Source organism: Beta vulgaris, chromosome 2 (genome assembly GCF_026745355.1).
Source record: "Beta vulgaris subsp. vulgaris cultivar EL10 chromosome 2, EL10.2, whole genome shotgun sequence".
Lineage (NCBI taxonomy): Eukaryota > Viridiplantae > Streptophyta > Magnoliopsida > Caryophyllales > Amaranthaceae > Beta > Beta vulgaris.
The window spans coordinates 40,205,076-40,219,174 of record NC_079203.1 but is presented as its reverse complement, the minus strand read 5'-3'; the positions used below and the strand labels follow the sequence as shown (position 1 = coordinate 40,219,174).

The window sequence follows — 14,099 nt, the reverse complement described above, 5'->3', positions numbered from 1 at the left end:
AGCTAGAATTCATATTTTTTAATTGAAATACATAGAGGAAATAATTGAAATACATAGATTTAATAATTAAAATACATAAATAAAATAACTTAAACATATTCGCTAAAATAACTAAAACAAGATAGCTAAAATATTTGAAATACATAGCTAGAATAAGTGACATACATAGCTAAAATAACTTAAATTAAACGTTAAAATAACCGAAATGCATAGGTTATTTTTTCAACTACATTGCTAAAATGACTTGAAAATTACTGTATATTGTACTTAGCCTTGATGATCGAGCAAACTTGATTATGAGTGTTTCGAGTGTTTTCGTCCATTTGTGAAGTATCCTTGAAAAGAATTTCAAAATCTGCAACACGAATACGCTCCTGGTACATGGCCATTTTTTTCTCTTGTAACTCTTCAAACTTATTCCATGTTTGAGTAGCATCCTCAGTAACCTTCTTGCTCGTCGACTTCCCCTTACCCTTTGCTGCTGCTTTAGCTGCCTTTTGACCCGGAGGACGCTCATCCATCATTGTTACGCTGTTAGTGTCACTTGCATCCGCGTTTGAACTTGATGAAGTGTAAGCGCCTGAGATAATATTTTTTGTTATCTTTGACTTACTACCTTCTTTAGTAACAAACTCTTTCCATTTTTGTTGATCTCGAAGAATTTTCCAACTATGTAGGTAAGGAAAATTTCTATCAGTTGGGTTGCGACTCTTCCAAAGTTTGATGGCCATCTCGATTACTTGATCTTCAACATGGCCACTAGGATGTGTATCCTTAACTTGAGTGTAGCACCCAATGAACTTTGAAACCTCGGCACTCATTTTGTACCAATGATTTGAGGCTTTTTCAACATCAACCTCGGGACTTTCTGTCCTCCACTGGTTGTAGTATTGAACAATTTTCTCCCATAAATCCCCGTACGACTGATCAGTTTCTACAACAGAATCATTTGAAATTGTCAACCAGCTTTTACATAAATATTGATCTTGTTCGTGGTTCCACTTGAATTTCGTTCCTCCAACCCCTCTTCCTCTGTTTCTCCCTCTACCTCTACCATTATTGCCTTCCTCCGCCACTAGTGTTATTCTGAACTTCTACAACCTCTTCTTGTTCATCAATATCGATAGTCACTCCTTAAATTGGAGAGTCTTGGTGCATGGTAGAAGCTCCAATACTCTCTCTTCTTGAACTTTCATGAACCACATATGATTCATGAGGGAAAGGAGGACGAGAGTAGTACATAGCGTAGTCGGACGATTACTCGGCCTAGGCTGGTAATAATAGGATGGATGGTAATACATTTGAGCGTCGGCGGGAATCGCTTGATTTGGATCATAATAGGATCGGGAAATTGGGCGAATCGGTATGTTTTGGGCATTTTGATTATTTTGGGTTGGATTTTGGGATGTTTGATTTTCTAAATTTTGAAAATTTTCTAAATAAGGATAATATTGACTATATGGATCTTGAGAATAATCATCCATATGTGGGGTTTTTTTTTTGACGGAAATAATATATGAGAGAAAGAGATTATAGAAATTTTGTGGGTATATAAGTGAAAGTATTGGGTCAGACCGTCTGACGTATTGTTTACTGTCAGACGGGCTGAGCCCAATACATCTTCTCTCTGCTTCACTTTTTAGGTCACATTCTCTCTCCTCTTTCTTCTTCTTCTTCTTCTCTGGATTTTCATATAATCCACCCAGTTTCGATTCTTGAGCTGCAATAATTTCATAATCTCCTTTTATAATCCCAATTTGTCGTTTCTTTCTTCTTCTTTTTTTCTCCTTCTTCAACTTCTACAGCCTTTTTTTTCTCTGTATTTGTGGAATTTATTTTGTTTCATTTTTTCAAATAGTACAACCATCCTTCAATGGCAGAAATCATAATAGCTATTTATTACCCTTTTTAGAAACTTCAAATAGTACTACTTACTTGAGAAACTTGTTCTTCCCTGTGATGAGTATATTCGGCTCATCATCTTCATGAAATTCTTAATGAAGATAAGACTTGGAAGATTTTCATGAAATTCTTAAGTTCTTTCATAAATCCTATTTTTCATGAAATTCTTAATCTCAGTCTCCATTCTTTATTGATCTAACAAAGAAGAAAAAAATCAGCTAAGAGGAATGAAGAAGAAGGAGAAAGTGAGAGAAAGCAGAGGTTAGTGTTTTGTTTTTCAGTTGGACTTTGTTTTGTTTCAGTTGGACTTTGTTTTCTTTCAGTTGGACTTTGTTTCGTAATATGTATACCAACTGAAACAAATAATGGACCAACTGAAAGAAAATTAAGACTACCTGAAAAAAATTAAGACTACCTGAAAAAAAATTAAGACTACCTGAAAAAAAATTAAGAATAACTGAAAAAAATTGGAACCACCTGAAAATAATGGACTTTGTTTTCTTTCAGTTGGACTTTGTTTTCTTTCAGTTGGACTTTGTTTTGTTTCAGTTGGACTTTGTTTCGTAATATGTATACCAACTGAAACAAATAATGGACCAACTGAAACAAAAAATGGACCAATTGAAAGAAATAATGGGCCAACTGAAAGAAATAATGGACTAACTGAAAAAAAATGAAGACTACCTGAAAAAAATGAAGACTACCTGAAAAAAAATTAAGGCTAACTAAAAAAAAAATCGAACCACCTGAAAGTCATCCGACCAAATATTATGGTCGGACGAGTCCGACACAATACGTTCTCTATTTTTTTTACAACATTGTTACTCCTATTTATAGACTAATATTTGAAAAAAAAAAATATGTTGCATTACTGTAGCACAATATATACCGTTGCAAATAAATTTACAGCTCCACAAATCAGTAATAGCTCAACATTATCGTTGGAAAGTGAAATGAAACATTTAAAGTTGAGTGTGAATAGTTAAGTGGAGCCCACAAGTACTTGAGCAAAGCAAGTAGCTTTGTGAAGCTACCTTGCTTGCCAAAGCAACAAGTGCAATTCTCCTCCAACAATACAGCTACTTGCTCCAAGTATTGAAAAATTGCAAGTTGGGACATTCTTCCAACCGCTACAGCTGCTCTTATAAGCTAAGAACAAATTCAAAACGACATAACTTATCGTAGCGATTTATAAAGATTGACTTTCTTTACGTGCTCTTACAAGTGCCATGTGGTCCATATAACCCAATTATCTAACATCTTAACCTCAAATTAGTGATTAACATTCTCATGATCCTGATTATCTATTTTCCCCTGAAAAAAATGATTTTTCTGGTCGTTATTGTTACTCCAATACAAGTACAACCACCCTCCAGTAAACTGCAATCTTGGACCCCACTTTTCCCCGCCAATTTGATCAGCATTATCCCCTTCCTAGATTCTCTTAAATCTCTTTTATGTTTTTCTCTCTCCTAAACTTGTTGAGATATGGATTTTGGGTGATGGGTAGCTTCAATCTCAGAAAATGCATCTTCAATTTCGCAACTTTTCAATCCAATTTCTCATTCCAACCTCAAACCCTAATTCCCATTTACTCTCTTCCCACCATGATTATGTTCATGCTCATAATTCTCCAATTTTCAACAATCTTTCTTTCAGAAAAACCCGGAAATCTAACCTTAAACGCCTCACTACTCGCATTGTTCAGCTCACTCGACGCAAACAACTTAATCAGGTTCGAATTTTGTGAATTACCCACTAATTTTTTGGGTTGAATTTGTGTGTTTTTCTTGTTTGGTTTAGTATATGTTAAGTTTGAGTCTTATTTTGATGTGGGTTTTTTTTGAAATCTTTTTTTTTTTTTGTGTTTTGGGTTGATTTGTAAAGGTGTTTGAAGAAATTGAGGTAGCTAAAAGAAGATATGGAGGTCTTAATACAATTGTGATGAATGCTGTCTTAGAGGCTTGCATTCGTTGTGGTGATATTGATTCTGCCCTTAAGCTGTTTGATGAAATGTCGAATTCGAGGAGCTGCCGTGTTGATAGTGTCTCTTATGGCACTTTGTTGAAGGTATTGGATCCTACTTATATTTTAGTAGAGTGTTTCAGTGACTGTCATCAAAGTTAATGGTACTTTTGTCCACTTTATCTGGTCTCTTTCCCTAAGTTGATGGTGTTTAAGTAATTGGTTCATAAAGTCTTTTCGTTGCAAAAGAGTTGCTCTATGGTCATGGGATGATATTGTACAGTAACTTTATGATCAACCGTTTTTCGCTCTGTAGCAATCGAATAGGCAGCATGATACATGATACTAAATTTGGGCAATCATTGAAGTTCACTTGTGAATGTTTTCTAGCCTTGAACATTAAGTGGAAATTTCTTAAGTGTATGTGATTTGCGAATTGCATATGTTCTTCACCGATATAGACAGTTGGAAAGAAAATAAAAAGGGTACAAAATTCACTTTCGCAAAACCTTGTGTCATAAGTTTTATTATCTGAATGTCCCTCATCTGGATTTGTGCTTATAGATTATAATATAGTTTTAAGTAATAGAATTGTGATCATCGAGTTTGGGTCTTTGAAAAGTCTTTCAATGAAGAATGATTCTGGGATGTAATGTGAAAATCAACCTAATGACCTAAAATTGCAGATTTTACGATCCAAAGTATGATTCTGGGATTGCTTAACTCAGTATAATGTATATAATTAATCAAGTGATGATTCCTTGAATAATCCCTGAATTTCTGATGTAACTGAAGGGTTTGGGTATGGCTCGGAGAATTGATGAAGCATTCCAACTCCTGGAAGCTGTGGAACGAGGTGATGCCGTTGGAAACCCGGAATTATCAGCACCACTTCTTCATGGTTTGCTTAATGCTCTTATTGATGCAGGTAGTATTTCATATACTAAGAAAAAATAACAGTTCTTTTGCTAGTTTTTCCTTAAAATTCTAGCTTTTTTCTATAGTTCATCTAGCGATGGATTATCTAATGGTAATGTCTTGCTTCTAGTTTGTGTTTGAATTTTCTGAACTCTCTCCATGGACTTAGCATTATATATCATGCTATAGGTAGGAAGAGCATCATGAAGTTTTACTTTATGAGCAAATTACAGGTTCTTTTCAGCATGAAGCCTTAAAACATTTTTTGGGTGTCATGAAGCCTTAAGACATTAAGTTATATTGTCAAGCCATTTAGTCTAATACCCTAATCATCTAATATTCTGTGACGTTACTGTTCAGTAGTCTGTGCTCTGTAATTAGAAATATTTAGTATGATAGATAATTATTTTACTATTTACAACAAACTAGATCAAGAAAGCATTATGTCCAATCAAAGATGAAGTTTTAGGGGAGGCTTAAGACAGGCAATGGAGATAGGCGATAAAAGGAAACATCTGAAAATTAGAATACCAGAAAGAGTGCTCTTTATTGTAATTTGTAAAGGAACTTTGGCTTTTCCATAACTGACACAAGTGTCCCAATTATCTAGTCCTACTATGCTATAGCTGTGAAGTTTCTGTTATGTGCCGTAGGAGGGATAAAAAAAAATACTTTTTCCATTTGAAAATAAGTGAAACACTTCTCTCTTTTATGTGGACTTTTTGAGAGAAGTGTTCCACTTATTTCAGAATGGAGGAAGTATATCTTTTGGGAATTATGCCCAAATTCTTCGACCTGTTCATCAGTCACTTGATTCTTTTAATTATGACGGTGAAAGTTCAAGTATTTGGAGTAACTAATAATTTTAGGATGAGGTACTGATTGAACACGGAGGCTTAAAGTAAAAAGGTTCTCTTTGTTGTGCATTGAGTAATATTGTTACTGGAGATGACATAATCCTGGAATGTGAAGTGACCAAGGTGATGTAAGTGTAAGACCTATGTGAATAGGATTATGAATTAAGTTCCAGCCAGGTGGCTAGATATGAATATATGTCGAAAGTTATATTACTTGGTAAAATGTTGTAGGTTTCAGAGGATTTAGAAACAAGTACTGGAGTTAGAATTTCAATAAATCAATATGAACCTGCCTGAAATTGTACGTTTTTCTGTCATGTGTCTTCATTGGTTCCAAGTATATTCTGTATTACCCTATGCTTTGCTTGATTCAGAGCCAAGTAGTTGCATTTGGGGTATATTATCTAAGCGACATGAGCAAACACCAATAATCAAGTGCAGGGTACACAAATTATTTACTCCCTCCGTCTTTTTTTATTTGCTACAAGCACTTTTTCACAAAGACCAAGGAGGGAGTGGGGACCATTGACATAAATGGAATTAACAAAAAAGCAAATAGGTAAATTGTAGGACCTATGTATTATATATGGAAACATTTACAAAATCAAGAAGGGAGTGATGGCAAATTTGTAAATAAAGTGTGGGACCTATGTACTATATATGGAAATATTTGCAAATGTAGCAAATAAATTGAAACACCCCTAAATGGCAAAATGTAGCAAATAAAAAAAGACGGAGGGAGTATAATTTAACCTGAGAACAAAGACAGCGTACATTATGTGGTGTTACCTTGAGCGTTTCAACCAATATGAACATCTTCTTCTTTAGAATTTGGAATGCCCTCTAATATGTAGGGAATGAATGTGAAACAAATGACAGCAGATTTTATTCTTACTCTGGATTTTTTTCTTTACAATTGGTTTTATATGTATATATATGGCTGAGTCAGCTCTTCCTCTTCCCGCTTGGGGAGAGTATTTTTCTTGCTTTATTCTCGAGAAAATGGCATCAATATCGATAACCATTGAACTTGTAAATGATTGTGGATAGTGGCAAATAAAGTTTTGCACTGACAGATTCCTGGACAAGATTTTCATATTCGCAATAGTTTACTGCAGGAGACTTACGCCGTGCCAATGGTCTTCTTGCTCGCTATGGATTTGTGTTCCATAAAAGTGGCAGCCCATCAAACCTGATTTACAACTTGTTAATGAAGGTGTGATGCTGAAATAGTACTCTTGATGCAGTAGGAAAGTTTAATTTTGCTTCCCGTTCTTCATCCCTTGTGTCTTATATTGCTGTCTTACGTTTTTAAGGTTACCTATTTGGCTAACCTATTTGTGTTTCTCTGATATACATGTAGTCATGTACATGTCATAAACTCCCGGTTTTCTCTTTTTCAAATAATTGTCTATACTGGCAATAACCATCTTCTCTTATTCCAGGGATACATAACCACAGGGTGTCCTGAAGCTACATTCACCGTACACCAAGATATGTTACGCCAAGGCTTAAGACCGGATAAACTCACTTATAATACGCTCATCCTTGGTGCAGTAAAGACAGGAAAATTAGATTCTGCAATGCAGTTTTTGGAGGAAATGAAGGTCTCAAGGAAGTATTGAAAGGCCAGTTTAGAGCCTCAAAATCATGCTGAGCCTGAGAACATGCAATTTGTTATTTATATCTCCCCTTTTTTATCACAGGATGATGCATGCAAGTACAATTGCGATGATCTTCATCCAGATAATGTAACATATACTACTTTATTGAAGGTTAGTAACCTCACCTTGTTCTACCTTTAACGGGAGTTCGTTTATGATGTTGTATGGTTGCTGCATGGCTTGTTAGTTAACAAGAATAATTTTGTTTCTTATGATCGCCACAAATTATTTGCAAGTTCTCCTCCTAACTGATATCACTCCTAACTATTACCTATTTTTTGAAGACCTAAGCTGGAGATTTTTTTTTCTACAGGGTGCTGCGCTTGCTAAAGATAATCATTTGGTTCAGAAGATAATGATGGAAATGCATACATCTGAAACATTATCTGTTGATCGAATTGCCTATACTGCACTTGTCAATGCTCTGCTAAGCTGTGGCTCAACCAATGGTATGGCCTAAAGATTTTCAGGATCTAATCACAAACAGTACCACCTCCTGACTCCTGAACTTTTTAAACAGTTTTAAGGTCTAAAGAGTGAAGAATGACGTTACATTGCCATTTCTTCCTTGGTTGCTTTAGCTTTTCAAGCTCTAATGTACTTCGTATTGATCTGACTTGCCTCTTTTCCCTACCACTCTGAGACCAGTGCTGTTCTGCTATATGAACTTATTATTTCAAACGTATCTTTTTTCCTTTTGATAACAAGTCCACATCCCTCAGAACAAGCCCAGTTGCTGATTAGTTGCTAAACATAGTTGCACTTAGAGAAAATAGAATCACTGGGATTATTGTTGCTGAATACATTTATATCCTCTCAAATTGGGTTATATTTGTTGGTTGACCTGACTCCAGAATATTGCTTTGATTGTTATTGTATGCTACGTTGCTCGGACTCTTTATTTCACCTCAATTACCCGTGTTGGATCCTCGATATTCGGATGGGCGGGACACTTGGACACTTCGTGTTGGGCCAAAAAATTGAAAAAGTTCCAAAAAGTAGCCGAGTTTGACACTTGAAGACGTACCCATGTCGGACATGGGTACCCTACTCCGAGCAACATAGACTGTATGTAATATTGCTTTGATCCTCGATACTCGGACATGGGCAGGACACTTGGACACTTCGTGTTGGGCCAAAAAATTGAAAAAGTTCCAAAAAGTAGCCGAGTTTGACACTTGAAGACGTGCCCATGTCGGACATGGGTACCCTACTCCGAGCAACATAGACTGTATGTAATATTGTTGATCAAGTAGAAAGACCTGGCTCTTAGTTACTTTTCAATAACTGGTTTCAGTCATCTATCAACCTATGCCCAAGGTATTTTTCACCAGAATTTCTTTTGTTGGCTGTCTTAAGTATAACCATGTATCCTGCATGAAGATGGCAAATAATGGAATAATTAAGGCACAAAAGGATACTCCAGACATATAGTAGTCTCAGGATATCTCTTTTATTCACTGTGGTCATTGATTGATTGTATCTTTTATCCTCCCAAGATAGTGTTGTCAGCAGGATCTGCACTGGGATGTCAGTGGCATTGCCTGTAAAATGTATACCAGGAATTTGCTGGCATTTTGACAGTGTGTTTGCATAATGAGTAAGAAATGCAGGATATAGGATGGGTTTTAATTGGGGAGTGAACATGGCTGTGGGGAGCCAAATATAAATTGAATATAGCACCTTGCATACAAGGAATAGAGGCTTAGAATGTTATATCTAAGCCACCATCGAGTTTCTCTTCATGGGGATTTTTCTAGGTTTTATTTCATTTTGTTGTACTTTGATCGTTTTACTTTTTTTTAAAACTATACTACAGGAGAAAAGGACAGTAATATCTTCCAAGTTTCATTCATCTAAATTTAGGCAGAGTTTTGTTCATGTTGCCTGACTTGCGCTAGTCCTTCAGCTGTGAGTTGGTAGATACAAGGAAGTGTCTACAGGCATAGTAAGACACCTTTGACATAGAGTTTGGTTTGTTATCGCTAAGCTAACCATTTAAAGGCTTTCCGGGGAGCCCCTATGAAAATCATACTTCCTGTGTTCTCTAAAGGTTGCAACACTTTCCTTTTATGGAAGTCTAATAAAGTTGCAATATCAGCTTTTTTGGCTTTTCTCTTTCTCTCTCATCACTCTCTCATCAAATGGGTCAAACTGATGCACATCTAAGTAACAAATACATTGATTTCAACAAGAGTCCTAGTGCAGTTTTGGATCAACATCTAAGATTTGACTCATTGCAACTTTCACCTCCTGTAGATTATCTCTACCTAGTGTAGAGATTGCCACCCTAGGATTGTGTGATGCACCAAACTACCACTCCACTACTCACCTATCAGAGGCGTAAGAAAAAGGGGTAAATCAGGAATAGTTTACAAATTCTGTTGAAAGGAATATATTGTAATTATGATGTCAGAGGTTGTTAGCAAAAAGGCAGCAGAGTAACAATAAAAATGGGAAGGGAGGAGAGAAGAAGGCATTGAGATTTTTGGTAAGGAACTTGGCCCTTGGGAGAGTTGGGAGCCTCTCGAAAGCTCACCATTATCTTGTGATTATTTTCCTTCCTGGTTATATACAAGAACCTTCCTGTCTATTTCTTTTTCTCTCTAATCTTACTTTTTACTCTGTTTTCTGGTTGCAATTGTTTGAGGTTGCTTGTTGTGCTTGAGTAGAGTCGTGAAGTGGTGAAATCCTTCTGAATTCATCACAAGTGGTATCAGAGCTACTGTTCTGGAGACCATGGCCCCACCTACAACCACCCAGCGACTGGAAATTTTAGAGGCTCAGATGACGGAACTTCATACCTCTATTGCCGAGCGAATCACTACCTCTGTAGGAATCGCCATGGAAGCTGCGAAGGCCACAATTGCTGAGCAAATCTCGGCGAGTATGGATGAGGCGTTGAGGAAAAGTAAAGAGGAGCAGGAGCTTCTGAATTCATCACAGATTGTTTCTACTTAAAGGCTTACATCAATTCCAAAGCTGATTCTTCTTTTCTGCTAACACATAAAACAGCAACTTCAGCCTTGTCCCTCACTTCTGCTTCTGGTATAAGAATGGGTGGAGAAAAAGGAGGAGAAAAATAAAAATCCTTTAGTTTTGAATAATATGCTCACAGATTAAGGTGTTCCAAGGTCGTGAACTCTCAAATCTTAATTATTTTAAAGCAGAGGGCTTGACGGATCTTGTTCGTGGATCCTATCTTTGGAAAATGCTTTGCTTTCTTTGAAGATAAAAAACATCTTCATTCTTAACCAGGTTTTCTTTTCTTATTGTGAATTTGGCTGCATGGCTCGAGGGCAGGGGAAGAGCATGCTGGTCTATTCATTTGAAATTGAAGTGGAAAGTTTTGTGTCAATTAGTGAAACTGCAAATGTTGTTCCTGGCTTTTGGCTTCTTCAATGTGGATATATAGACATATAGTCATTTGTTCTAACCTAATATTACTTTCTGACAAGTAAATATTAATGGCTTTCTCAGGTGCTTTATGTGTGTTCGGGAAGATTTTAAAGATGGCAGGAGAAAAGTCAGATCTACGTCCAAAGCCTCATCTTTATCTTTCCTTGATGCGTGCTTTGGCTTGTACAGGTGATTTTTGGTTGGTGAAGAATTTACGCCATCGCATGTGGCTTGATTCTTCAGGAACTATCAAACCTGCAGTTCAGGAAGCAGCTGATCACCTTCTAATGGAAGCAGCTTTGAATGCTGGCCAGGTTCCTTTGCCCTGCAACTATTCTAGTGCATTTATTCTGCACTTAGCCGCTTACTAAACAGAATGTTTCAAATGTAGAGTTTCTACCCCTTTCTACCATCTTAGTAATTTGCTGCTGGTTTTCTTTGATATGTCAGGTTGAAGTCGGTATACAAATTCTTTCAGATGTTAACACTAGATGGAAAGGACTATCTTGGACAAGTCCAGGTGGCCAGGTATGCATTTCTAACAGTTTGAATCATATGCAACATTCCGCTCCCATAGTCCCATAACTAGGACCTAGAAAAGAGTTTTTTTTTTTGGGAGGGGGGGGGTGGTTATCAGATTGGTTAAGTTTGAATAATTAGGCCAACATCTCCTGAATAATAAGTGTTTTTAATCCTTAACTATTATCTCTTTTGTTCTGGACTATTATAGTAAACATCATTAACATTTCATTTGTTACTATTACTCTGAATGTGTTGATATATTGTCATAGACTGGCCAAGGGGAAGGGGCACTTTTGGTAATGCACATTAGTTTGTTATGATTAGCTTGGGGAGGAAGGAAGCTAAGCTTGATAGAGGAGAGAGTAGGAACATCTATATAAATAGAGTATAGTAAAGAGAGAAAAATTATGTTAAAAATTGTTGAGAGTTTAGTTTGGTATTGGGAGAGTGCAAGCTTCTCGATAGCTTGTAGTTATCACTTTATTTTACTGTTTTTTCCAGAATTTACAATCAAAATCATCTTATTTCGTGGATCTGTTTCTTTAATTCACTCCAAGCTATGTCAGTTCATAACATTTATCTATATAATCCAGGCTGCTGTACGCCTAGAGGCATTGTTGGGCTTTGACCGATCCGTATTTTATCCTTATATTTTGCCACAGGTATGTTTGACCTCTCTCCCTCACATGATCTTAAAATTTCTGCCATTTAGCGTTGGTACTAATAGAATTGGGTATCTGACCCGGCATAGCGAATTGCTAGCTTTTTATGAAAGTGATAAGATTATGATTGTTTGGAGTTACCCGTTATGCATCACATTGCTGACCATTGGTATTTTATACAAGCAGCTAGAGACTCAAGAACTTTTCTAAGATTAATTGCCTTTTATAATATTATGAAAATTAATACATATGGCATATGAAGAGACGAAGTACATTCATGCAGATCATCTATTTATATGATTAAATGTCATTTTAACAAGAACTTGTAAATCATTGCTGACTTGAGATCTCCTTGGTTAAAGAAGGGGCTTGGTGAATCGCTATAGATGATAGTGATAGTTAATGGTTTCCTGATTTCTCAAACATCAGGGCAACTAGATGACTCACCTGTGATTTACATCTTGTGCACTTTTTCCCCTATCAGGTATCAATAGATGATTCAGTGGAGAGCATCATGATTCCATTTGAAGAGGCTCGACCTGTACAAGCTACCTTAATGCTAAAGGAAGTGGCTATGCGTTTCCTGAAGGATTCAGTTGTGCCCGTCATAGATGACTGGGGCAACTGTGTGGGACTACTGCATCGGGAAGATTGTACTGATGTATGCTATTCTGTCTGAAAAACTTTCATCAATATGTCTTTAGATGTTTAACTCATTTCTGCTAATCTTTAACATAAGCTTGATTTTATCCTGGAGTGCTATATTAGTTTAGTCTTGAATCACTTACTAGAGACTGTAGGGAATCCATTGAAATGTCTGCCTATGTATTCCCTCCATTTTCAGAAAAATGGTTACACTGTGTATTTTGGGACTATTCATCTACACCACTTAGACCATCATTTTTCCTTTATATGTAACCAAAAATATAGTCATGTGGGATCTTGTTTGATTTGTCTCAATCTGTATTTTTGAAAATCAAACTTTTGTAATTTTTATAAATACATAATTAGAGATATTGATGCTCAAAGTTTTACATCGGCAAGTATGAAAGTACAAGTGAGTAAATTTTTGTAAAAGGAAGTAGTACGACACGGCTGGGGTTTCAGAAACAGAAAAACCTAAAGTCCCAATCATTCTGGGCTTCATTAGTACAGAGACAGCTAAGGGTTTCAGGAACATAAATGTAGCCATTGCCGTTGCTGTATAGATGTGTACTGGGCTGTCAGTAAGCAAATTCACAGATGAAAACAGCCATACTTTTAGCCTCCCCCGGACCTTAGGGATCCTTGAGAAGCCTTTGTTAGTGATTTTTAATTAGACACCTGTTTAAATGCAGCTATAATCAATTGGTCAAATGCATGAAGTAGTTGTGGATTATTTAGAAGCTGAGGATATGTCCCCTTTGGCCCACTATTGCATAATCATCTGTCAGCAGCTCTGTTATCTCATGTGTGGAAGCACAAGGTCGAGTATTGACTTAACAGAATTCATATGTGCTTGACATGATGCTGCAGCTAAATTTACCAGTCTCAGCAATGATGAAGAGCCCTCCTCCATATGTGGCAGCCGCAACATCAGCTGGCCGTGTGATTGATCAAATCTTGGAGAAGCGCTACAAAATGATGATTGTCGTAAAATATAGCAACATGTACAGCTCTTTCGGCGCTAGGCCTGTTGGAGTTTTTACTTATGAGCAATTACACAAGCTTATTAAGCCTACCACAAAGGTGCCAGGGCAAAATACTTCTTTACGGTTTGTAAGACCTTCATAAACTCAACTTTTAGTTTTCTTTTCCTGTAGAATTTGCTATCTACATATTAGGTGATAGGGATATGAATTTTAGGAATCATTGGCACTAAAAAAAAAGGTTTATCCTTAATGACCAACTTCAATCATCATATCTTAAGCAAACTCAATATATGTCCCCGGTGTTACCCTTTTCTAAATATAATAACAAATGGTAAATAACTCTTCTTAACATGGTTTTACCAAGGCTAAGAGTATCTAGTGAACAATTATCCACCAAACATGAGGAGGGTGCATTTTGTATGTGGAGGGGACAAGTTCACTATTTAGCCTTAATCTTTACCTATGTAGTTCTCGTGAACGAAAGATTGGTGTGATCATCGAGACATCGACTTTTGCTTTCTCTTTCTTCCACTTACGAGACTTCGCCATGTGGTGAGTATTATGCCTATCTTTTTTGTT

General features: G+C 36.5%; 2 protein-coding genes across 3 annotated transcripts; one reads left to right on the top strand and one right to left on the bottom strand.

The window, feature by feature from the left end:
• Positions 1 to 251: 251 nt before the first annotated feature.
• LOC104886642 (uncharacterized) lies at positions 252 to 3,021 on the bottom strand. The gene is made up of 2 exons (XM_010671112.1): positions 2,937 to 3,021; positions 252 to 934 (listed from the first exon to the last, which is right to left on the bottom strand). Exons 1-2 carry the CDS (start codon positions 3,019 to 3,021, stop codon positions 252 to 254), a joined length of 768 nt encoding a protein of 255 aa, XP_010669414.1.
• Positions 3,022 to 3,273: 252 nt separating this feature from the next.
• LOC104886542 (pentatricopeptide repeat-containing protein At5g10690) lies at positions 3,274 to 13,802 on the top strand. 2 transcript variants are annotated; one of them, XM_010670991.4, is made up of 12 exons: positions 3,274 to 3,637; positions 3,790 to 3,972; positions 4,663 to 4,795; positions 6,761 to 6,858; positions 7,088 to 7,249; positions 7,349 to 7,417; positions 7,620 to 7,755; positions 10,787 to 11,019; positions 11,156 to 11,233; positions 11,821 to 11,889; positions 12,374 to 12,550; positions 13,227 to 13,381. In XM_010670991.4, exons 1-12 carry the CDS (start codon positions 3,428 to 3,430, stop codon positions 13,230 to 13,232), a joined length of 1,554 nt encoding a protein of 517 aa, XP_010669293.1. In that variant the 5' UTR covers positions 3,274 to 3,427; the 3' UTR covers positions 13,233 to 13,381. The 2 variants fall into 2 exon arrangements, with proteins under 2 accessions (XP_010669293.1, XP_010669292.1); XM_010670990.4 differs by lacking the exon at positions 13,227 to 13,381 and adding an exon at positions 13,405 to 13,802 and having other exon boundaries at positions 3,278 to 3,637.
• Positions 13,803 to 14,099: the final 297 nt, after the last annotated feature.

What these genes read in the sequence shown, in the direction of transcription:
- LOC104886642 (XM_010671112.1), bottom strand. Translation starts at nt 3,021, where the DNA reads ATGTCCCAACTTGCAATTTTTCAATACTTGGAGCAAGTAGCTGTATTG. An exon ending in TTGTTGCTTTGGCAAGCAAG is followed by an intron (nt 935 to 2,936) that starts GTAGCTTCACAA and finishes ATTCTGTTGTAG; the next exon opens with AAACTGATCAGTCGTACGGG.
- LOC104886542 (XM_010670990.4), top strand. Translation starts at nt 3,428, where the DNA reads ATGCATCTTCAATTTCGCAACTTTTCAATCCAATTTCTCATTCCAACC. An exon ending in CATATACTACTTTATTGAAG is followed by an intron (nt 7,418 to 7,619) that starts GTTAGTAACCTC and finishes TTTTTTCTACAG; the next exon opens with GGTGCTGCGCTTGCTAAAGA. An exon ending in ATCGGGAAGATTGTACTGAT is followed by an intron (nt 12,551 to 13,404) that starts GTATGCTATTCT and finishes ATGATGCTGCAG; the next exon opens with CTAAATTTACCAGTCTCAGC.